The sequence below is a fragment of the Gouania willdenowi genome, chromosome 9 (genome assembly GCF_900634775.1).
Source record: "Gouania willdenowi chromosome 9, fGouWil2.1, whole genome shotgun sequence".
Classification (NCBI taxonomy): Eukaryota; Metazoa; Chordata; class Actinopteri; order Blenniiformes; family Gobiesocidae; genus Gouania; species Gouania willdenowi.
In genome coordinates, this window is record NC_041052.1 from 34,173,883 (window position 1) to 34,199,292 (window position 25,410).

A 25,410-nucleotide genomic window follows, 5' to 3' on the forward strand; every position below is an offset into this window, starting at 1 on the left:
TGTTTAAATTAAGCTTACTTAAATTGAAGTTTGTGCTTTGTGAACAATGCAATCACAATATTCTTTATTCATCTTGCACATTATGTTAGTGCTCAGTGATGAAAATAAATAAAACATATTTTTGTTGTTTAAGCTCATTTATTGTTTTCATTTATTCACCAAAATCTTTTCAAATTGGTAAAACTTATTTTGCAAAAAAAATGTTGTGGAAACCCTGCTAGACTAAGTATGTAAGCATGTGCAGGGTTAAAGTAAAATGGAGCATGTTTATTTTTCCAACTGAAATTATTGTAATTTTTTCCTTTACAAAAATATTGTTCATTGCCCATTATCGGCTATCATATCGTATTGTGAATTCAGTGTATCGTCTCTTTGATTTTCGTCTTTCGTCAGAGTCCTGGTGCTGGGTGGGTGGGGCTCTGACTCTGACCAATCAGAGCTGCACTTGTACAGGCACTTCCGGCCTCGCACTGAGCAGTAGCAGCAGCTTTTGTCAGCTGGTTGCTGAAGCCAAACCTCTGTTTATCTTTCAACGTCCAGATACACGAACAACCAGCACCGACTCCTTGCGATTTTTAGTCCCGTGGTGCTCCTCATAACATGGGCCAACGGAGGACTACAACTCCTCCACACCGAACTGGACAACTTTAATGCGAACTCAGCTGTTCTGCGTCGACAGCGGGCCCCCCTCATGAAAAGCAAAGAGTTGTTTTGTCCTAGCTTGTAGGCTAATATTAGCCATTTGTTCGGTGAGTTATGGCTTATAGGGAGCTACGGCAGAAACACCGCCGGGCTCCAGCAGCCAGCGTGAAGCAGGAGGCGGATGAAGACTCGGACGTTGAGGAGACGCAGCTGTGTTTACGACCCGGCTCTCAGATCATCCACAGCGGACACTTCATGGTGTCCTCCCCGCACATTGAGCACCCTCCGAAGAAAGGCTACGACTTCGACACTGTCAACAAACAGACCTGTCACACATACCACTTCGGAAAGGCCAGCATGTCTCACCTCTCCATAGACGCTTCCCTCACCAAACTGTTTGAGTGCATGACGCTGGCCTACAGGTGAGCCATAGATTGAAAACCATGGACTCACTGTGTTTCACACCAGGGCTGGGACACACTGTACACTGTTATTCACATTGCTTCCTGCACTACACACATGTTTACATTAAATTATATTAAATTAAAAATCACTGAGAGTTTCCCCCCCCCTAACACTTTGACTTCACGGAATTACCAGTTTAGTTACAAAGCCAAACAGCAAATAAAGCCTTGTTTTTGTTCTTGTAATGCATTAATGATTGCTAGGTAATACAAAGACACAAGTGTTACATTATCCTTAAAACTTGACCTAGTTTTTGGACAGGGCTGTATCGTGTCAACGTAGATGTTTGAATGACCTGGACTTAAGTCAATTTCTTTCTTTCATCACCTCAAACAGATTAGAGCTGGGTGATATATCGATATTCAAGATATAACGAGCTTTATTTTTTGACGATATAGAAAATTATAGGAAGTGTCTTCATGAACGTAATACGTATCCATATACCAGCATTCTATCCGTACGAAAGGTGGCGTTATCGTGCGGTTAGGGTTAGTTAGTTTGTAACGTAGTTTAGGATTAGGGTTACCGTTAGTGTTAGGGTTTCAATACAAACAGAAGTACGTGCATAGGGTTAGGGTTATTGGCCAGTTTAGGTCACGTGATAGGTACATGTGACCTATCACGTGACCTAAACAGGCCAATGATTGCGTACAGATAAAGTGCTGGTATATGGATACGTATTATGTATTGACAGCCACTGCCAAAATTATAATAATGTCTATATTGAGATATATTTTTTTATTGATTATTTTGTATTAATTAAAATACATATTTTAGGAGTTACTGCCTTCATTACTTCCCTGAACAGCATGAAAAGCACAGTTAGATGGATTTCTGAGTACGTCCTACTCACTCACACGTGCTGTCCCTTAAATGAGAAAAAGCCAAAAATGTCACATATTGTACAGCTGTTTGTTAATAAATGTGCCTGTGATTAATTTTTCATCAGAAAATTTAACTCAGAATTGTCTTTTCATGTCACATTTAATTTGAATTAAAATTATCGAGATTTATATCGTATATCGCCATTTTGAGAAAAATTATCGAGATACGAGTTTTGGTCCATATCGCTCAGCTCTAACACTGATGTCTAGATTTATTAACGTAATCAATGACCCTGATACATGTAACGCTATAAGCTCGATCGGGGTTCTCAGTTTCCTTCACAGCCGACTTCAACATCGTCCACTCTGACTCCGTCTTCTTTTATAGTGTTTCACTCCACAGTTTAGAGTCCATGGGGTGGGGTTTATGAGTGATGTATTGTGTTGACACCAAATTGCCCAAGTCACTTTTGAAATGGTAAAATAAATTACCTCAAATGATGAGGACGATTAAGAAAAACAGGAGGAAGATGATATAGCAAATTGGTAAAGAGCTCAACACAAAGTGTATGAAAGAATTGAGAGACAAATGCTTGCAACGTGAAATTCATCCCAGTGATATAAAACAAACCACTTCTTCTACATATCACTCACAGTGTTGTACCACAAAACAATTGCAAAGATTTCCAAAATAATCCATGTGAGGGAGAAAAATAAAATTGTGGCCAAACAACAAAATGGACTACTAAACAGTAAACACGGCACAGACTGCACCCTAAGATAAAGACCAACAACAATAACAGCTGTGTTTTATCATTTGTGTTCCTTCTGTTTGGTGAGTCTCTTACATGTGTGAACCTTTACCTACTTTAATGTTTGTGTGTTTCATTCAACCTCTATTGTTAGTTCTACTGTACAATTAAAACAAACCCAGTTGTGAATCTGATAATACCACAATATAATCAGAGCATCAAGAAATATTTTGTATGTGCTTATTCATCTTAAAAATATAATTAAAGATACCCAAAGAAAATGTTTTTTTAGTAATAATGTCATAACAGTGACAGGACAAGTAATAGACACAAGGATTTATTCATGAATGTTGACTAAAACCAGGCAATTTAAAGTTGTTTTTCTTCCATGGCATAAGCTCTGTTTGGTTGAAATTGTGTATAAATGTTTTAAGTACTTAAGGTGTAATCCTGCTAACAGACAAAGTATTACCTCCATGACAATGATTAAACAGTGTATTTAATAGCTTTAAGTTTCTTTCAGAAAGTTCCTTGAAGTTGTTGAGTCTCTTTCTCATATATGCTCTTAAAACAAAACTTTTTCTAATAAAGAGTATTTTTATTTTCATAGACCGTACACACAAACCATAATAACTGAAACAAAACCAAGCAGTGAGTGCTGCTCGCGTTACTTAAAGTTCTGTGTTTTTTAGGGACAGTGCCAGCTGCCGAGAGGATTCCCTCTCACTTTACAAATGGTATTAATTCTGGACAGACTATTTTTAGAGCCGTTTCTGTTTTGTCGTTGTCATTCATCGTGTAAAAAGAGGTGTGGAGCATTCCTGCTGCACTCCTGAAATGGCCGACACTGATGATTATGTGAGGTTTAGTTGTGTTTCATGAATAGATGCTGAACCTTTTCTTACTAAATAACTTTAAAAGTAGCAATTATCTCACTTAATTTAAGTCAAACCAGTTTTATACATGTGTATCACCATAATGCTCAGTTTTCCACCTGATGGGTTGGAACTTACATTTAACGACATAGATGATCTATGTACGACAGCGTATTAGGGCCACATGAAATAAAAAGAAATCTGAGCACTACGAGATTAAAGTCGTGATTATTTGAGGATAAAGTCAAAATTTTATCATTTGTGTCTCATTTTATGAGAATAAAGCTGTATCTTAAACACATAAGGTATAGTGTAGGACTGGGCGATACGCCTGAAAAATGTATCATGATATATGTGTTTCTTATTAGTCAATATAGATAGTTATAGATTTTTTTTTTTTCTTTCAACTTATTCAAAATAAAAAAAAAAGAGTCCGAATTGTTGAATTCTGACTCAATTTTTTTTCATCTTTCAAATTTGGCTCAGTGGTAAATGACACATGTTTCTGTGGTGTGACAAATTCATAACACAAATGTATTTCTTCTTTACACAGACTTTAAACTCATAATGTTATGATTTTATTAAAATATGACTTTATTCTCATAAAAATACAACCGTATTCTCAAAATATTATGACTTAAATGTTGTAGTGAACACATTTTTGTTTTGTTTTAATGTGGCCCTAATACACTGTTGTAATGTGTCATTAGCTAAATCTTGTAATTCAAGTCAACGCATTTAGAGACTGAACCACATTACCTGCAATTTGATAAGAAATGTGTTATTTATGCAATTGTAAGAAACATTAAAGAGGAACTTTCAACAGTAAAGCTTAAATAAGTGGTGATCATATTCTACCGTAACACCTGTGGATTTTCTCCTGGTATTCTGGTTTTCTCCTATAGTTGAATTTGAAAGCTCTAAATTGCTTGAGGGAATGTGTCTTTTAGTACCTCTGTGATTTATACCCGATTTGTTCATTGTGTACCCCACCTTGTCGTTTAAACTGTGACTACATTTACACAAAGGATTTATTGTACACTGAACAAAAATATAAACGCAACATTTTCTATCAACACAAAATGCCTATTTCTCTCAAATATTGTTCACACATCTGTGTGTTGCCCGTGAACTGAATTTCTCTACCATAAGCCGTCTCCAAAGACATTTCAGAGAATTCGGCAGTACATCGAACCGGCCTCACAACCGCAGACCACGTGCAATCACACCAGCCCAGGACCTTCACATCCAGCATGTTCACCTCCATGATTGTCTGAGACCAGCCACCCGGACAGCTGCTGCAACAATCGGTTTGCATAACCAAAGAACTTTTGCACAAACTGTCAGAAACTGTCTCAGGGAAGCTCATTTGCATGCTCGTCGTCCTCATCAGGGTCTTGACCTGACTGCAGTTTGTCTTCGTAACCGATTTGAGTGGGCAATTGCTCACATTCGATGGCCTCTGGCACGTTGGAGAGGTGTTCTCCTCACGGATGAATCACGGTTTTCACAGTTCATGGCAGATGGCAGACAGCATGTGTGGGTGAGCAGTTTGCTGATGTGAACGTTGTGGATGGAGTGGCACATGATGGCGGTGGAGTTATGGTATGGGCAGGCGTATGTTATGGACAACGAACACAGGTGCATTTTATTGATGGCATTTTGAATACACAGAGATACCTTGACAAGATCCTGAGGCCCATTGTTGTGCCATGCATCCGTGACCATCACCTCATATTGCAGCAGGATAATACACAGTCCCATGTTGCAAGGATCTGTACACATGTTCCTGGAAGCTGAAAAAATCCCGGTTCTTGAATGGCCAGCATACTCACCGGACATGTCACCCAATGAGCGTGTTTGGGATGCTCTGGATCAGCGTATACGACTGTGTTCCACTTCCTGGCAATATTCAGTAACTTGGCACAGCCATCGAAGATGAGTGGACCAACATTCCACGGGCCACAATCAACAACCTGATCAACTCTATGCCAGGAAATGTGTTGCAATGCGTGAGGCAAATGGTGGTCACACCAAATAGTGACTGGTTTTCTGACTCTCCCCCAGACCCCCCCCCTCAATAAAGCAAGACGGCACATTTCAGAGTGGCCTTTTATTGTGGCCAGCCTAAGGCACACCTTTGCAATAATCATGCCGTCTAATCATTATCTTGATATGCCACACCTGCGAGGTCGGATTAATTATCTCTGCAAAGGAGAAGTGCACACTAACACAGATTTAGACAGATTTGTCCAGTTCATGAAAAATTGGAGAAAAAACCAAGTTCTTGCATTTACATTTTTGTTCAGTATAGAAGCTGTGAACCTTTCTCAGAAACACTTAACATATTGCATGTGTATTGCGTAATATAAATACATTGCAGAGGGAGGGTTATCAAAGAGAACCCTGGACTGTGACTGCACTAATTTAGGAACACAAATGTAAAGGACTGAGAAGAAAAGTTACGTTTTTTGCTGAGACTCAATGACACTATTGTCATTTTAGTGGAAAATTGGTGTCTCCCAAATGGAAGAACTTCAAGGGTCTAAAGTTGCTTTGGAGGGACAAGATCCGGCTTAACAACGCCATATGGAGAGCCTGGTACATGCAGTGTAAGTCTAATATTTTGTGTACTGTTCATAATTTAACAACGCTGCAATAAACAGGAAGATATCGGATTAAAATGACAATTTTTCCACAGCTTATTTACAGTACGTTTAAAATTTCTTCCTTCCAGATGTGGAGAGAAGAGAGAATCCAGTTTGTCATTTTGTGACGCCACTGGATGGACATATGGACTTAGATGTACATCGTCCTGCAGAGGTAGGGAAACACAACTTTACTCTTTGTCACACTTCTTCTGCCTTTTACTCATTTCTGTTTTCCTTTGTGTTCTTTTTACTGCAGGCTGTCGCCTCAGATGGGAAAAACTGGAAAAGAAGAATTGAAATAGTCATTAGGGAATACCACAAATGGAGGACGTACTTTAAAAAAAGAGTAATAGATTTAGTTTGTCTAGTGAAAATATAGTTTTGCAATGAGAAAAACAATTCCTAATCTTTTCAAACTTTTTGTAGTTACAGAAGCACAAGGATGACGACTTGTCAAGCTTACTGAAGGTAAACAACCAGCAACTGTTAATGCTCATTACCATATTCATGCTAACCCAGTCATTCTTTCACTATTGATGTTTTCGCTGACTGCTCTACACTCAGCACCGTCACCCAGTACAATATCTATCACTCATACAAACACTGAGCCATGTGGAGAACTTTAAACCTTTAAAGCACTCACTGGCCTCTTTTACATGGGAGCTTTAATTCCCCTTTAATCCAGAATAAAAATTAAATCCTCTTTAAATTTACCTTGTAAACACAATTCTGAATTTAAATTTAATTCCGAATTAAAATGAAATCCGAATTAGGTGGCTGGTTTTTTCCAATTTTAATTCCAAATTAAAAAAAATGCTTGGTTTGTAAATGCTTCTTTAAGTTGAAATAATTTAAAAATTAAATTTTAAAAAGCATTTCAGGTGGCCCCATTTTAATTAAAGGCGACCCCACTTGGGGTCACAACCCCAAGATTGAAAATTAGATGCTCAAGTTCAATAATGTAATGCTGAGTTTTACAAAAACATGTTACAAAAGGGGTTTGTGAAAAAAAGATTGTTGGCAGTTTAAAATTAAATAACACACTTTCCCACCAATGTCTTTATTGCACTATATTTCTTTTCTTGTATGCTGCTGGTCCCGACAAACAATTTTAGTTTTTATGCTAACATGAAAAAAACTTGAACCTTGAACCAAGACACTTAACTCTATAATAAATGCCATGGAGGTTGCTAGGGCTGTAAGACCAAAACATCACACTAGGCGTTATTGAAGGATAAAATTATTTGTGATTCATAGGGATACGAAAACCTTAAAATCAGGGTTGGGGTCAATTACATTTTTCAGTTACAATTACGTTTTCAATTACCCATGTTCACAGTATAATTACAACTATGAACTATAAATTGCTTTTGTCCCCTGAAATTCAATTACCAAAATTCAATTAGAATTAATCTCAATTACTGAGCCTGAAATAAATAACCTAATAAAACTTAACCTTCCTCTTGTGTTAGCTTTCATTTAGCATCTATTATTATAACGAGTGCTAAAACAGTTGTAAAACACACAAAAAAATATTATCTATCATCTCATTTCTTTCCTATCTATTATTTACCTTGCGAGGCTTCCTAATCAATTAAATATATAGTTATTAATATTTTTGGTGTGTGCATTTGAACCTTTTTTGTGTCAGTATACCCCTTAATTTATAATATTTTAAATGGTAAAATATGGGAAAGCTTGATATGGAACATATTTTAATAATTAGCTACTAGAACTGTAACATGGTTACATGCGTTAATTATAATTTTTATGGAATTCTCATGACAATTGCAATTACAAAGATAATTATCTGAACTCAATTACAATTTAATTACGATTACGACAGCAACAGATCTTTTTATTACAATTTCAGTGGGGCAAAAAAGTATTTAGTCAGCCACCAATTGTGCAAGTACTCCCACTTAAAAAGATGAGAGGCCTGTAATTTTCATCATAGGTATACCTCAACAATGAGAGACAAAATGAGAAAAAAACTCCAGAAAATCACAGAGATTTTTAATGAATTTATTTGCAAATTATGTTGGAAAATAAGTATTTGGTCAACAAAAGTTAATCTCATTACTTTTTAACAGAGGTCAAATGTTTTCTGTAAGTCTTTGCAAGGTTTTCACACACTGTTACTGGTATTTTGGCCCATTCTTCCATGCAGATCTCCTCTAGAGCTGTGATATTTTGGGGCTGGGAAAAACTGACTTTCAACTCCTTCCAAAGATTTTCTATGGGGTTGAGATCTGGAGACTGGCTAGGCCACTCCAGGACCTTGAAATGCTTCTTACGAAGCCACACCTTTGTTGCTCCGGGCGGTGTGTTTGGGATCATTGTCGTGCTGAAAGACTCAGAAAGTTTCATCTTCAATGCCCTTGCTGATGGAGGGAGGTTTTCACTCAAAATCTCACGATACATGGCCCCATCCATTCTTTCCTTTACACGAATCAGTCGTCCTGGTCTCTTTGCAGAGAAACATCCCTAAAGCATGATCTTACCACCCCCATGCTTTACAGTAGGTATGGTGTTATTTGGATGCAACTCAGCATTCTTTCTGCTCCAAATATGAGTTGAGTTTTTACCAAAAAGTTCTATTTTGGTTTTATCTGACCATATGACATTCACCCATTCCTCTTCTGGATCATCCAAATGCTCTCTAGCAAACTTCAGATGGGTCCGGACATGTACTGGCTTAAGCAGGGGGACATGTCTGGCACTGCAGGATTTGAGTCCCTGGCAGCGTAGTGTGTTTCCAATGGTAGCCTTTGTTACTTTGGTGTCAGCTCTCTGCAGGTCATTGAGCCCCAGATCGAGGGAGATTATCAGTGGTGTTGTACGTCTTCCATTTTCTAATCATTGCTCCCATAGTTGATTTCTTCACACCAAGCTGCTTACCTATTGCACATTCAGTCTTCCCAGCCTGGTACAGGTCTACAATTTTGTTTCTGGTGTCCTTTGACAGCTCTTTGGTCTTGGCCATAGTGGAGTGTGACTGTTTGAGGTTGTGGACAGGTGTCTTTTATACTGATAATGAGTTCAAAAAGGTACCATTAATACAGGTAACGAGTGGAGGACAGAGGAGCCTCTTAAAGACAAAGTTACAGGTCTGTGAGAGCCAGAAATCTTGCTTGTTTGTAGGTGATCAAATAATTATTTTACCGAGGGATTTACCAATTAATTAATTAAAAATCCTACAATGTGATGTTCTGGGGTTTTTTTTCTCATTTTGTTTCTCATAGTTGAGGTATAACTATGATGGAAATTACAGGCCTCTTTCACCGTTTTAAGTGGGAGTACTTGCACAATTGGCGGCTGACTACTACTGACTACTTTTTTGCCCTATTGTATAGTTATGCCATAGTTGTAATTAATTATCAATTACGCAATTACAATTATAAAATATCTGCCATAAACTGCTCTTCAAAAGCTTTATGTCCAAAAGTAATGCATGCTTTTCTGTCATTCAGGCTGTAACGCAACAATGCATGCTCATGCTTGTGTGTCACTAACTTGCTCGCTGGGTGCATTTTAAACCCTCAAAGGGGCCGGAGGAGCAGTTTTCGCTGTTTGGAGAAGTCTCTCCAGACATCCTTCGTGTCTCCTTTTATCAGGATGAAGAGACGGCGGCACGTCGCGTACCTCGTAAGCTCAACGACCTGCCGGCCCCCATGGAGATGGACCCCCTCTTTGACATGGACGTTCTGATGTCTGAGTTTTCTGACACATTATTCTCCACTTTAGCCTCACACCAGCCCATCAGCTGGCCCAATCCCAGGGAGATAGGTGAGAAACACATGTCTCCATTGAACTCTTCATCAGTTTTTCTGCTTCCAAAATATTGATTTAAATATTCATTGATTTAAATGAATATTCTATAGATGCTGGCAGGGTGGGGTCAATTATAATTGTAATCGCGTAATTGATAATGAATTACAATTATGACATAATTATGATTGTAAATAAAAAACATCTGTTGCTTTTGTAATTGTAATTGAGTTCATATAATTCACTTTGTAATTGTAATTGGCAAGGAATATATATGCAATTTGTCAATTACAATTTAAATGCAAAACTGTGGAACCATGTCAAAGTTCTATGGCTTAAACATACCTAGTTAGTTATGTTTCAGATTGTTTGCCACTTCCTGTCAGTTATTTTGAGGATCATTTTACTATTAAAAAAAAAAATCGAGGCGTATAATTAAACAAAAAAGACTCAGATGCCCACACCAGAGAATGTAAGAACTTAATTTTAATTGATTTTGGAAAATAAAAATTGTAATCGTAGTTGTAGTTAGTGCTTTTCCAATGCCCTTTTTTGTCCCTGATACTGATACACATTTACATAGTATAGGCCGATATCGATAAATGCCGATACCGCAGTGTTTAACAAAAAAGATATGACCTGTTTTTCTCTCAATTCTTAAGAGCTGCATACTCACTTGGATCTAAAAATCATAGCTATCATAGCTTGGTCTGGCACTGCTTAAACCTTTGTGAAAAATGGAAAAAAAATACCAACACAGAGTAAATGCAGGATAACTTTTGTTATTGTCTACCTGGTATGGGTGACAAATGTATAAACTCCTTTCTGAAACCTGAATTTTGGCTCTCAAATGCCAACCGGTAACCATACGTGTTTCTGTAATCAGGATTCAGGGCAGCAGTGAGAGTCGGAGGAGGGTTGGACATCATCTGAATTTGAACCATACCCGATTCTTATAAGAGTCATGGTCAAATAAGCTGAGCTAACTATGAACCTAATTATGAATTTTAATCCTATGAACTATGAGGTTATTTATTAAAGGCTCAGTATTTGTGATTCATTGTAATTGGACTTAAGTTATTGATAATGTAATTGTAATTTACTTTCAGGGGGAAAATAATAATGTAATTTTAGTTGTAATTGTAACAAATGCCTGTTACTGTAATCGTAATTAACATGGATAATTGAAGATGTAATTGACCCCAACCCTTGATGCTGGTTCTCTACATGTCCTGCATCTGTTAAATTGCTGGTTTGGTCTCTTTCTTCCTGTGACCTTCACAGCTCATGCTGGTAATGCAGACATGATCCAACCAGGGCTGATATCCTTACAACCAAACCTGGACTTCATGGACTCCTTTGATCCCCTGCAAGGTAGCAGTAAGAAACCACCTGTCACCTGTCGCTGTAGTGGCACATTAGACCAACTAATAGAGCACACTGTACAGAAATCAAGTGCACATGTTCTGGTATCTCTGCTGCTTCTGCAGTTGGCCTAGCATAACAAACCCAACAAGTAGTGTGATTGTACTAACCTCTAGCTAACATAGAGACTCTTGTTCCAGACTTATTTCACAGCCTCCGTCAGCCCGTCTTCCCCTCTGTTTCCCCCACTGCATCATCTGTTACCCCCCTGCCCAGCAGCAGCTCTCAGTCACAGGTAAACACTCACTCAAGGCTTAGGAGATAATAACACCAAACACCACCATTACCAATTGTTTGTCATTGACTTTTAGATCAAATTAGACCCACCATCCCTCTTTTTCTTTTGCATAACCTCATAATTGTACTACATATAATTTTTGGCACTGGCCTTTAAATATCTCACTGCTGAAACTCATTAACCTGACTGTTTATTGTTCATTGGACTCTTAGGGCTGTATTCTGCCAGGCGCGTAAGTCAGAAAAGCCGCACTGAGGCGCTGTTTTTGGTTGCGTGCTATTCTGCCCCTGTACTTCAGTCAGTTAATGTGTTGCATTTCATTATATTTTATACCTGCTGTCCACTCCTTGTCCTGGGAGGATGGTGCACCTGAGGTGAGCACGTCGGCTGCTGCTCGTTAAATTCAATTAAATTGAACTTTATTTGTATAGCATAAATTCATCATCTCATCTCATCAAAATATAAAATTCATAATGAGAAGGAAAAAACTCAACAAGATCCACATGAACAAGCATTTAGCGACAGTGGGAAGAAACAACTCCATTTTAACAGGAAGAAATCTCCAGCAGAACCAGGTTCAGAGGTGGCAGCCATCTGCTTCGACTGGTTGGGTTAGTGGACAGAAGGACCAACATAACAGGATAGAGAGATAGAACATCAGAGTGTCTCAGACTAGTTGAGCCGTGAACCACAGATCAGGAACTGCCATCATCACCTTCACGACACCTGAAATAGAGCAGAGAGAGAAGGGCGAGGAGAAGGCACTGACTGCAGAAAAACATGATACAGTATTATCAAGTCAGCCTGCCTTGGCCTTGGGCCTCACTTCCAGTGGCCTGGTCAATACTTATTGTAAAGGTGACAAATCTCTTCCCATTTATTGGTAAGCTAACAGCAACTCCAAGGTCTGTAATTGCGACCGTTCACAGACGAGTCCATGTCCGCTCTAGCGGTTAGGTTATGTTATGATTCAGTCCTGTTTATGCGGGCTGTAAATCATATCTAGCTACATCAGAATTTGAATCTCTTCTTGTTTATTGAACCAGCAAATGCAACCGTTCACAGAAGAGCCCATGTCCGCTCTAGCGGTTAGGTTAGGTTAGGTTATGATTCAGTAGAGACTCAGTTAAACTGAGCAGCGTGGACAGAGGTCTGACGTCTGTCAGAGTTTCAGACTGTTGTCTAACTATTTTCACACAATGTACAACTTAAAGCCACAGTTTGATCACAAGACTACAAGACGAAACAACAAGCAAAACAAGCTGTCATATGCAGACGATGGTGAAATGCGCCTGAGGGGATAAATAGCTGTAATGATTCCCACATATATTTAAAAATGATGCTCTGCTTCAAGTCAGGCTCGCTCACATCAGCTCCATAAGGCTTTGAACATTTTAAATGTATAACTTCTTATTATATAGGAAGCCAATGGTTCTGTTTCACTGCAAACATCTGTTTCCTCTGTATTGTAGCAAGATGCTCTGCAGGATCACAGACGATATACTTCACATTATTTCCTCAAACCTCCAGCGCATCGCACACTCAGTCATGCTTTGAAGGGGACATATCATGCTAAATCCACTTTTTTAACCCTTAAATGCATTTTGTTGTATATTTAGAATGTTTAGAAGTACAGAAAAGTTCAAATTAGTCTCTTCAGGTGCTCCGTTGATATCTTTATATTCTGTTTTGGTCATATTTTTCAATCTGTTTCGATTTTTCGATTCTCTATTACGTTTTTTGAACAATAACGTCACAGTATTTGCAGCAGAACTGCCAAATTAGGACATCGACTCCAGGCCCAACTCTTCGAGCAATCCGCCATTTTTATTTCTCACTTTTATTTTGTAGTCCAAGCTCAAGGATGCCGAAGTTACGAGAGGATAAGTCAAAATGTTCGGTTGTTGGATGTAGTAACCCACACGCTTCATTAAACCGTCTCCCAGCATCAGAACCTTTTTGAAGTGCCTGGTTGAGTTGTATTTTTCACGGAAATGTACCCACATCTGTGGGTAAGGTCATTTTTGTGTGCACGAAGCACTGGATGACTGCTTCGCCAGTATAAAGAAGGATTTGCCGAAAGACTTCGTCTAATTGAGGGGTCAATTCCTTCTATCTTTGGAGACGACGAACAGAGCACTTCGGTAAGCTGTAAATAACGCTAAAAAGTGTGATAAGACGTCCCTGTCATTGTTTTTGTTTGCATTAGCATTAGCAGTTGCACCGTCTTCATATGTTAGCGCTGTGTGCTCGTTTTAGATCCTTGATGATATGGCCGGGTCCGACTCTGGCTCGAACATGTAAGGGTGGATGGACAAGTCTTCCGTTGTTGACATTTTGTAAATAACGTGTGAATAAAAAGTTTCTGCGCTGCGAGATAATCGTATCTCTTCTATCAAACTACAAAATGGCCGAACAGGGTCGAGTTGAACCGAGTGACACCTCTGCAACCTGGAGAGGGGGCGGGGTATTAAGTGTCTCATTTGCATTTAAAGAGATCGCACCAAAACGAGTTGCTCTTAGAAGCACATTAGAAAAGGGGTAGAAAAGGGGCCTGTGGAGCGATAATAATGAGGAATTCACACCCAAGCATTGCAGTTCCGCTTTATATAGACCACAACTGTATGATTTATATGTAAAAAAGGAAGGATTTAAAGGCATGATATGTCTCCTTTAATGATTTTCATGTGCGAGAAAGCAGACTCGCACAAATAAGTTGATGTCAGGTTCTAGACACATTTTCTGAGATTAGGATATTTTTCCCCCAACAGCAGTTTCCAAAACACATGTTCTCCAGGTTGAGTGGACGTAGTTCGGCTTGCATGTGAGGGAAGTTGCGGAGGTTACCACTCTGCAGTCTGCTTGACGTTAACTGTAGCTTGCTTTTAAATGCTCCATAAATCTGGCCAAAAATTTTCTTCTGCTTAACCACCTGACATCCGTGTGAAGCAGCAGGTCTGTGCGCTCAGCATCAATCTCCACCAAGTGAGCACAAAAAGCTTTCTCTGCAGGCAATCCGCTGCAGCGAGAAAGGCTTCCTTCATGACTTCACCATCATGAACGGCTTCTTATATTGAGCAAGAACTTGACTGACGCAATAGGCAGTAGTGTTGCAATTGATCATCATTGATCCCTGCACGGATCTCTCTCCACGGTTCGGCACACACATGGTCCGCGGATTGGTTGATGAAAATAATAAACTTTTTATAATGATCCGCGCAACATTAGTAATGCCTCGACGAAGCCTGTTCCGTTTGCGACGTCCGTGTGTATATAACTCCACGTGTGTGTACGTGCGTGCGCGTGACTGAGAGCAAGCGTACCCGCGCACGTGTGGTTCGCTCTCCTTGTTGTGTATCTGTGTGTGTGATTGCGTGAGAGTTGAATAGAGACACACACACACAGGGAAGGACAGAGAGAGAAAGGAACAGCTCTCTGTGCGTGCGTAGAAAAGTCAGTGTGAATGTCGTCTTTTAAAGCTTACTAAATAAATGTCGGCTCTATTTCGGATGGCCATCCTTGACAACAGAATTTGAAATTATAAACTCAGATCTGCTTTAGTTTCTTTCTTTCATTCTTTTTGGATGATGGCATAGGCTAGTTTTTAATTCACTCTCCATGTTTAAAAAAAGGTGTCATGCCTTAATTTTTTTTTCCCATACACTTACCTTTTAAAGGATGAAGGTGTCATGCCTTATAATGCACTTTAATTTGTTTTTATACGATTAAAAATTTTATTAAAGCACTGGATTGACACCTCAAGTTAAATGTTGTTTGTATTTAATGAGCAGAAAAATGTTGCACCAAGTGTTATATATAGTAAAGCTATTTGTCTTGACTTTTTTTTTTTTTTTATGCTGATGCGAAAAATGTTCCAATCCGTGACTGAAAACCGTGATACGATCCGAACCGTGAGTTTTTTTTATCCTTTGGACCACTAATAGGAAGCAATAGTTGCGGCCTTACCCTGGGTCTTCAGTTTAGTCAAAATTGACTGCTGTGCGGCAAGCTGTGCTTTCAGTTCACACACTTTTGTAGTGCGTAAAGGTGTTTTTGCAGGGAAATCCTTCTCGTACCTTCCGTGCAGTTTTAAAATGTCGCTCCAGATTCCCTTTCTTTGCCAACGCCACCGTTGCTCAGATTAAACAAACCAGTTTTAAGTGAGAATACACAATTTTTTTTGTTTTTTTTCTCCCATTCAGGGTGAAATTGTAGGTTTCTGAGTGCGCTCTGATGAGACTGATCGCTAGCTGCATGCTACGGCTAACAGTCAACGATCAACTTCCTGTTGGGTTGAACATGACCTTTTATTTATATATATATATATATATATACTTTATTTTTATTTTTTTTTCCAATACCCCTCACGGTCTACTTGGGATCAGTCCGCGGTCTACCAGTGGATTGCATTCGACTGGTTGGCCACTCCTGCTTTAGAGCAACAGGTACCGTATTGATGACAGATGATGATGACTAATGTGCTGATCATTTCTCAATGTAGGAATGTAAAAAGTTAATAAAATCATGCTTTCCACACAAAATCCGTCATTAGTATTTGAGGGAATAAAAGAGATTTAACTGTGTCTCGGACAGAAAAATGCGGCCTATCCTCACACTGCAATAATCTGATCAGTAATCTGATTAAGTCTTCAACAAAGGCGTTTCAAATTAAAAGTCTGCTTTATCATTTTCATGGATTTCAAAGACATTTACAAGCGTTAGGAAAACTCCATGTTCTGTGATTTCTGAGATGGGGTTTTCTGGTACTGTTCTCCAGTGGTTTACCTCTTACATTAATGGAAGAACCTTTAATGTTGCTATTAACGATGTTATGTCCAATATGTCCAACCTGTCATGTGGAGTAGCCCAGGGCTCTGTTCTGGTGCCTGTTTTGTTTTTATTGTATCTGATGCCTCTTGGTCGGTTGATCCGTGGTTTTAAAAATGTGTCTTATCATTTTTATGCTGACGACATCCAGTTGTACTGCTCCTTTAATGACTCAGAGTTTCACTTTTTATCCGAGATCTTAGATTGTATATCCTGTATCAAAAACTGGCTGTCATCAAATTATCTCCAGATAAATTCAAACAAAACAGAAACTCCGATCATTGCTCCTGATAAAAACATCCCTCTAATTAAAAACTCTCTTGGTGATCTGGGCTCATCTGTTAAAACCAGCCTCAGAAACCTTGGGGTTGTTTTTGATCAGTCCATGTCTTTGGATGGACATTGTCGTCAATTGACTAAAAACTGTTTTTACCACCTGAGAAATATCTCTAAAGTGAGGCATCTTTTATCAAAATCAGATCTGGAACTGGTCATACACGCATTTATATCATCTCGTATTGACTACTGTAATTCTGTTTTTACTTGTTTTAATAAGTCGACCCTAAATAGACTCCAGATCGTTCAGAACGCTGCTGCCAGACTTTTAACTGGTGCTTCTAGAACATCCCACATCACCCCCGTTCTTGCTACTCTGCACTGGCTTCCAGTTAAGTTTCGCATAGAATATAAAATATTAGTTCTCACGTTCCGAGCATTACATGGTCAGGCCCCTAAATATATCTCAGACTTGTTGTGCCCCTACTCATCAGGGCGATGCCTTCGGTCTTCAGGTCAGGGTCTCCTAAAGACCCCAAAAACTAAATTTAAAACCAGAGGAGACCTGGCGTTCCAGGCCGTAGTGCCCAGACTCTGGAATAACCTGCACCAGTCTCTCAGGGAGCTCAACTGTGTGGACACTTTTAAAAAACTGCTGAAGACTACACTTTACAGAAAAGCTTTTAGTTAACTGGATTTTAATTTTTATTTATCCTTTAATGTTGCTGTTCTTATGATATTTATGCACTCTTGTTTTATTATTCTATTGTGTTGCACTTGTACTTTTACCACAACTCTGTACAGCACTTTGTGATTTTATCTGCAAAAAGCGCTTTATAAATAAACTACTTACTTACTTACTAGAGAGCCCCAGAAAAATGACCTCATGGCCCAGTCCGCCTCCTTGACTTCAGACCGCCTTTATTCACATACTACGCGCTTTTGGTTGATTTTACGCGCGGTGGGCGTGCCAGGAGTTTGGACCGGAGAATACGCACAGGAGTTAGGAGCATAAAAAACGTTTAAGTCCTGACCGGAAAATAAATGTAAAATGAAGTTCCAATTGTGCATGATTTGGTCTCTTCCTTTTTAAGTTTATACATGAGATGATTACTATATTGAAGGAAACCGTGGAAAGATTTATTACCAAAAATAAACAAGTTTGTAAAAATAACTTTTAATTTGAGTACTATTTAATTGAGCTCCTTTTTACTTGACTTGATTATTTTATGTATGATTTACTTGTACTTGAGTACAATTTCAGTAGAATATATCAGTACACTATTACTTTCCCGTCCCTCATGTTTAGCGGCTAACAATAGAAACACTGCTGACATTTTTTGTTTGTCATCCTCTGGCAGGTCCAGTTATTGTCCTCCATGCAGCTAACCAATCACATCACCACCTCCCCCCCCATGGTCAGTCAAACCTGTGAGACCAGTGACAGGACTTACGTGCAGAACTACATGCCCCTCTATCCTGACCCAGCAGTGGTCTCTGTTCCTCAGACGCTATCCCATGATCCTCTTGGGCAGTGCCTCACGGGGCAGGAGCTGTCCTCAGCATCATCCATTGCCCCCCCCCCAATAAATGACTCATCAGCTCTGGATGAATCTGGGCCATCTGTAATCACACACACAGCCTCCTCCAGTGTCACACCCAGCGACACAGCCACCACGTATGGCCACTGCTCAGAGTACAGCCCCGTGTCCTCCCAGCCTCCACCCACTCCGTCCCAGCTGCAGCCTCTGGCTCCTGCACCCTCAGCTCTACCTCAGCAGACTCAGAGCTTTGCCATGCCGTGCCTTTTTCAGTCGCCCAGTGCCAACAAAAGCCGTCCTGTGCAAAGAATCGCTCCCGCCAACTCCCACCCCTCCTCCCAGCTCATCCTCACAGGTGTGGTTTTCATTGGATTTAGTGGTTAAAAACTGTGGAAATGGGTCTCTGTGTAATTCACTTTGCAAATGTGTAATTGACAATTATCTTCTCATTCAATAGCCCTGTTTCCTGGTCATACCAATGCTATGATTGTCACACCCACTCCTCTGAAAGCTGACGTGGCCATCACACCCTCTCATCTTGTAGCCGTAAGTTTACATCTGGTTTTCTTTTACTTTGGATTTTTTTTTATTCATTTAACCTTGCTATTATTCTCAAATATTACGAACACATTTTACCTGACTGCTTCTTTATTCTTGTATAAATCTGTATTATATTTGTACATTTGTATATTTGTATTGTTATATTATTATTTTTGTCTTTTTTTTCTACTGAAATGTGTGCACTTGTATTTAATTAACAGTCTTTTACTTGATTATGTATGTTTTCTTTTTCTTTATTTCTTTGTTTAGTGTTAATTTCTTTCATTTGTAATATTTTTCGAGCACCTTTGACATAGGTAATTTCCCCCTGGGATTAATAAAATACTTCGGAGACTGTTTTTGATTACCTTTGGGGTCAATCTGACTTCAGTGATTTTTGCCTCCAGAAAATGATTTTCAGAAAATTGTTGACCAAGTTTTTTGTGTCAGGCACTGTCAGGACAAACTTTTAAATTTGATAGTTTTCATTCAAATCTTCTCAAATTTACTGGCAGCTAGAGATTCAAGATAGATTGAGTTTTTCATTTTAAGAAATCTATATTGATTTTTTTTTTTTTATAGCTTATAAATTAAATGACTTGTTTTAGGAGAACAGCATAAAAAGCACAGTTAGGAAAAAAGACTAAAGTGGCACATATTGTGTAGCTGTTTGTTAATTAATCTTTCTGTGTGGCATTTGGATCATCAAATTTATCCCAGAATTGTCTTCCTGGTCAGACTTCATTTGTAATAAAATTATTGAGATTTATATCATATATTGCTATTTTGAGGAAAAATATTGAGATATGAGTTTTGGTCCATATCGCCCAGCCTTTCTGACAACATTAATGACCATTAGAGTAGGAACCCTATTGGTTGTGGTGATGATTTGACCTTTGACCTTTCATGCAGCACCACCATCAGGTCAAACTTTCGTTTTAGAGTTTGTATCTTGAAAATCTTTCATCTAAATCTTTTCTAATTTAGGGTGAACATTCATTACTCTAACAGCATTAATCATATTGATTTATTTTGGTGAACCCCCCTCCTTTACTTTTATAAACATATTTATTTACTTATTTTTATTTATCAACTCAAAAGTATCAACTCTGCACTTGCAGGTGGTGGGATGTAAGGTCACACACAGACAAGTTTAACTCAGCTAAAACAGCCTTGGGTCTAATTGACCCCGGAGGACCACAAATGAGTGCAATATGTGTTCACCACTCGAAAAAATATATCATTACAATGTTATGCTTAATCAATTGTATTCATCATATTAGGGAAAGTCATAAAAAATGGAGCCAAAAAACACTAGTCAGCTATTTTTTTTGAATATAGACTGAATGAAAAATTGACCCCCAAGGATAATAGGAGGGTTAAAATGAACAGATTACAGTTTGTTTGATCTTTTTTTTTTTTTTACGTTACAGGCTCCAGGATTTCACGTTATGCCTCGAGCTCAGAAGTCCCCTCAGCCCATCGTCCCCAAAGAAAAGTCTCCCCCCAGCAGGAAAAATCAGAAATCATCCCCAGGTACTCGTGGATGATCACTCGCAATCAACTCATCATACACTGCACTTTAACTAAAATACAATAATAATAATAATACATCAATTTTATATAGCGCTTTATAATAGACACTCAAAGTCGCTTTACAGAATTAAGGCATTATTCTTTCACTCCACACTTAGTGGTGGTAAGCTACTATTGTAGCCACAGCTGCCGGGGGAAGTCTGACAGAAGCAAGGCAGCCATAGTGCGCCATCGGGATTTCTGACCACCACCAACACTCACTTACACACTACATTCATACTAGACAATGTGGGTGAAGTGCCTTGCCCAAGGACACAATGACAGATACCACCGGGATGACTGCCACCCCACTGTGGCACCTGGAATTCTCAGTGGTCTCCCAATATCTGTATCATATTTGTATATAACTTGTATTATTAGTATTAGTATTAGTATTATCTATCCTACTTTATTTTCTACTACTGTAATGTGTGTGTATCTGATCCCTATTTTTAACAGTCTTTTACTTAATTATACACTTATTTAACGTTTGTTAAATGTTTTATTCTTTTATTTGTGATTTTTCTTTTTTTCTGTGGCTGTAAGATAAGCAATTTCCCCTTGGGATTAATAAAGGAATTCTGATTCCAACTACTAACTATGCCCAGACCTGCTTAGCTTCCAAGATCTAACGAGATCAGGCAATGACATGCTGGTATGGCCACACGACCTTAAAAATGTGTTTTTTCTTTTGTGTTTTTGTTCCTTATTTCAGGTCACAGTCAGCCAGGGTCCGGTACTGGATCTCCCTGTAGGTTAGACCAGGTTCCAAGCCCTCAGTCACTGATCAGCAGCAGCACATCTCTGGTAAAGCTTGAACAAAATCAGGTTTGTGTTTGTGCGGATGTTGATATTTTTTGTGTATTTAGTGGAAACATTATGCATGAATGAGATGTTTTGGTTGACTTTTTAAATTCCACTTTATAAGTAATTTCACATTTTTCAGTTAAGATTTATGTCTGAATATTTGTCTTTCTTTGTGTTGGGCTTTGACAGAGCCGGAGAACGCACATTTCTGCTGAGCAAAAAAGACGATCAAACATAAACATTGGCTTTAAGACTCTGTGCAACATTGTTCCTGCTCTGAAATCTCAACCAAATGTGAGTCAGTGTTTGTGTGCAATGTAGTTCCCCCTGATATTACTAATATATTGAAAACTACTTTGCACATGTAGATCAGTAACGCAGTCACACTGCAGAAGTCAGTGGACTACATCGGGAAGCTCCAGCTGGAGAGGCAGCAGATGCAGGAGGAGGTCAGGAGACTAAGAGAGGAGATCGAGGAGCTCAATACCTCCATTAGGTATGTCCTACTTCAGACGTGGGCAACATGCGGCCTGCAGTCTAATATTATGTGGCCCTGAAAATGTAGAAAATAATTCTAAAAAACATGAGAAATGCACAAAAAACATGAAAAATACACAATGAATATTTAAAAAAACATACAAAAGGACAAAATACACCAAAACAGCAAAATATATAAGAATATTCCAAAAACACAAGAGGACAGAAAAATCAGCAAAAATATGCAAGAAATATCAAAAGTACACAAAAACAGCAAAAATAAATTAAAAAAAATCTCCAAAAACTTACAAAAGGACAGAAAAAAACTGCAAAAATACACAGAAACATTGAAATAACACAAAGAGCAAAATGAAATAAAAGTATCTCCTAAAACATACAAAAGTACAGGAAAAACGAGCAAAGAAAATGCGAAAGTGCAAAAATACACAAAAGAAATCTCCATAAACACACTAAAGGATAGAAATGTACAAAAACAACAGCAAATATGCACAAAAACGCCATTCCTCACCTATTGTCTCATTGAACTGTGTATGTACTGCATTATCTCGTTATATACTATAAATATTGTTAGAAAGAAAAAAAGAAAAATGATCTGTCTTCTACTTGACTCATCCATCTGTTTCACAGTTGTTACGCAAACACTAATAGTTATGTGTGTTTCGTCCTGTGCAGCTTGTGTCAGGAACAACTTCCTGCGACGGGGGCTCCTGTGAGGCGCCATCGCCTCGACCACATGCAGGAGAAGTTTGACGAGTACGTGAAGAGCCGCACTCTGCAGAACTGGAAGTTCTGGATTGTATCCTCTGATGCTGAACTCTGTAAGTGGCTTCCTTTGGTAGAATTAGAGCTTTGCAGGGCAGCTCTGTCTCATTCATGTGTGAAAGTGAGCGTGAGTGGGTAAAAGAAAATAGTTTGAAAAATGGCAAGTTGTATAATTTAAACTTGTGAAACTTGGATTTGTCTCTGCGTTATGACCTTTGACCTTTAGCATTCAGTTCAGCGTTATCATCAAGCCACTGTTTGAGTCCTTCAACGGCATGGTGTCGACCACCAGCCGAGAGGAGCTGTGTGAATCCACAATGCAATGGCTCGACCGCCACTGCTCACTCCCAGTGCTCAGACCCAGTGAGTGGAAGACAACATTCCTTCTTTTTATCTATATGCATGTTTTAGTATCCACTATAGAGTCCATAAGTGCTTTTGTTATTAAAAAAAATGTTTAACATCTATTTATTTATTTCTAAAACTTTTTTTTTTACAGCAGTCTGATCCATTTTCTACTGATTAGGTTTATATTTATGACATCTTAAAGCTGCTGTAAATAATATTTTTTTGTTTAATAAAGACATATTGTAGGCCTCATAGATACATAACTTAAGGATAATTTGTTTGAAAAAAAGAGTAAAAGGTTGAAAGTGCCACTCATTCCTTTTATTAAAGGAACATAGGGCAGGATTTGTGTAGAAATAAACATTCATTTTTTGATGAAGTGTTCAAAACCAGACAGAATGAGCACGTACACATTTTTACCTATTGCCTTGAACAGAAAGTGTGATGAATTTCCCGCGTAGTTCTGCAGACGTGGCGTTAAATGACGCTGATGCACGTTTTCGACGGCTTAGAGAGCCATCCACTCTGCTGGAAATAAAGAAGAAGAAGGCTTGGAGACTGGAAGAAGACAAGCACAGTGGACCAAACTGTTTGCTTCCGCAGAGGCATTTTTTCGTCCGAGTCCAACCTGAACCCGACAGGCATTCAGATATCGTAATTTCCGGGCTATGAAGCGCATCGTTTTATTGGCCGCATTCTAATAATTTAGTAATTTTCTCAGAAAAATCCAACCAAAGGCCTTAGCAAAACATAAGCCACACCCTATTGGCTGATGAGGGTGTTTTTCAGACGACTCGGCCAATCAGAACGGACATGTTGGCGGACTGCTGTACTCAAGTTAGGTTTAACAGAGATTTCTGTGTTTCAACTGATATGTTTCCTTCTCCACATAAACTGACCGCATCACTGCTTCGTATCTGCATATCAGTCCACTTACAGCTTTTTATGGTCACTTTTTACTGGAACCAGACTGATGCACAGTGTCGTCTCCTGAACTACCGCAGAGCGATCACACGGAGTCCAGACTCTGTGTCAGAATACAGACACTATCGCTTCTAAACAAACTAAACGTGATGATTTAGCAACTTTATTGTTTCCTTTTTTCCTAACAATAAAGAGGCTTTTACTGTAGACGGAGCGGAGATCAGAACAGCCTGGATACAGACTGTATCACTGCTCCGTCTGTCTGTCCGTCTTCCTTACGTAAGCTTCTCTATCAGTCGGACACCGCCCTGCGCACACCAGGTCCCCCGTCCGCCACGCCCACCGGCTCACAACGGCTCTCTCTCTGACAACATTTCTCTGTGTCTTTGCCATGATGGAGTGTACATCATGACAAAATGACTAATCAGAATTATTCAGTGGGAACGCGAACAATTTAATGTAAACAGTTTCATTGCTCCACCTGGTCTAATGTGACCGAGCTCAATTTTTTGGCGGCATGAAGTATGAAAACCGGAAAAATCCACAAATTTGACGCATAATTGTTTAAGTTGCAGGGTTCAAAGCATGGGGAAGAAGTTTGTAAAAACATCAGAAATGTGTTGGGAAGTCACTTTGGCAAAGTTTTTTTGGACAAACACAAGAAATCAGGGAAAGAATGAAGTAAAAACTCTTCTATGCATCTGTCTACACGGCTCCACATCCCACATTGCCGTGCATGAAACTTTACCGACAATAGCAATATGAGTCTTTACAGTTGAGATGAAAACAAACTTTTGAGTGTGAATTTCAACCTTTTACATCTTTTTGCCTTCATCTTATGTCTTTATCTGAAGCTTTTAATTATTAATTGAAACCTGAACAAATTGTATAAAAAGTACTACTATTACTACTAATTATACTTTGTTATTTTTCAGTGGTCCTGAGTTCTCTGCGACAGTTGAGCACGACCACGTCTATTCTCAGCAACCCGTCTGTGCTGCCTGATGAAGCGCTGCAGGCCGTCACTCACTGAGACGTGTCATCTCACATGACTTTAACTTTTACACATCAATGATATGAAACCATTTCACTACATCTCCTTAAATCCATCAGCAAGTTCACAGTCTTCCACATATTCAGGAATCACAAGTAAAATCACGGGATGAGTGTAGACCTTTGCTCTCTAAGTTACGTCACGCTCGGGTCGATCTGCAGCAGTTTTTAACTCTTTGAAGCCGATGCATACGACATGTATTACAGCACGTTTTATAAAGGGACAGTCGCTGTAATTTAAGTTTGTTTTGTTTCCTGTTCTTCATCAGTGTAAATAATATATTTTAAACCCTGACAGAGTATCCTGTCAGAAAAGCTTTTTTGTTTAGAGCAGGGGTTCTCAACCTTGGGGTCGTGAGACACTGGGAAGGGGTCGCCAGATGCCTTCAAGAAATGTAAGAATATTTTTTGAACAATTTGAGCCCATTTTTTTTTTTTGTCATATTTTTGCTCCTTTTAATGCGTTTTTGCTACATTACTCCCGTTTCTGCCACTTTATCAAATTACAATTCCTTTTCTGCACATTTTTCCACTTTCAAGACATTTTCAGCACTATAAAACTCTTTCCACCACTTTTCCCAGCTATTGTCACATATGTTGACACATTATTGTCACT

At 38.9% G+C, this 25,410-nt stretch overlaps 1 protein-coding gene across 4 annotated transcripts; it reads left to right on the forward strand.

Annotated features, from left to right (window-relative positions):
* Positions 1–458: 458 nt before the first annotated feature.
* On the forward strand, positions 459–25,035 carry mlxip (MLX interacting protein). Of its 4 annotated transcripts, none has more exons than XM_028457604.1 (17): positions 459–1,064; positions 6,064–6,170; positions 6,296–6,381; positions 6,466–6,555; positions 6,636–6,677; positions 9,758–9,998; positions 11,265–11,357; positions 11,546–11,640; positions 18,108–18,642; positions 18,745–18,833; positions 20,261–20,363; positions 21,118–21,230; positions 21,399–21,503; positions 21,578–21,705; positions 22,380–22,503; positions 22,703–22,832; positions 24,677–25,035. In XM_028457604.1, exons 1-17 carry the CDS (start codon positions 757–759, stop codon positions 24,772–24,774), a joined length of 2,487 nt encoding a protein of 828 aa, XP_028313405.1. In that variant the 5' UTR covers positions 459–756; the 3' UTR covers positions 24,775–25,035. The 4 variants fall into 4 exon arrangements, with proteins under 4 accessions (XP_028313405.1, XP_028313407.1, XP_028313406.1 ...); XM_028457606.1 differs by having other exon boundaries at positions 21,118–21,209; XM_028457605.1 differs by having other exon boundaries at positions 11,265–11,354.
* The last annotated feature ends 375 nt before the right edge of the window (positions 25,036–25,410 follow it).

Bases quoted from the DNA above. Each gene is read 5' to 3' on its own strand.
- mlxip (XM_028457604.1), top strand. From the start codon at position 757: ATGGCTTATAGGGAGCTACGGCAGAAACACCGCCGGGCTCCAGCAGCC. The intron at 21,504-21,577 runs GTGAGTCAGTGT...TTGCACATGTAG, and splicing joins CTCTGAAATCTCAACCAAAT to ATCAGTAACGCAGTCACACT. The intron at 22,833-24,676 runs GTGAGTGGAAGA...GTTATTTTTCAG, and splicing joins ACTCCCAGTGCTCAGACCCA to TGGTCCTGAGTTCTCTGCGA.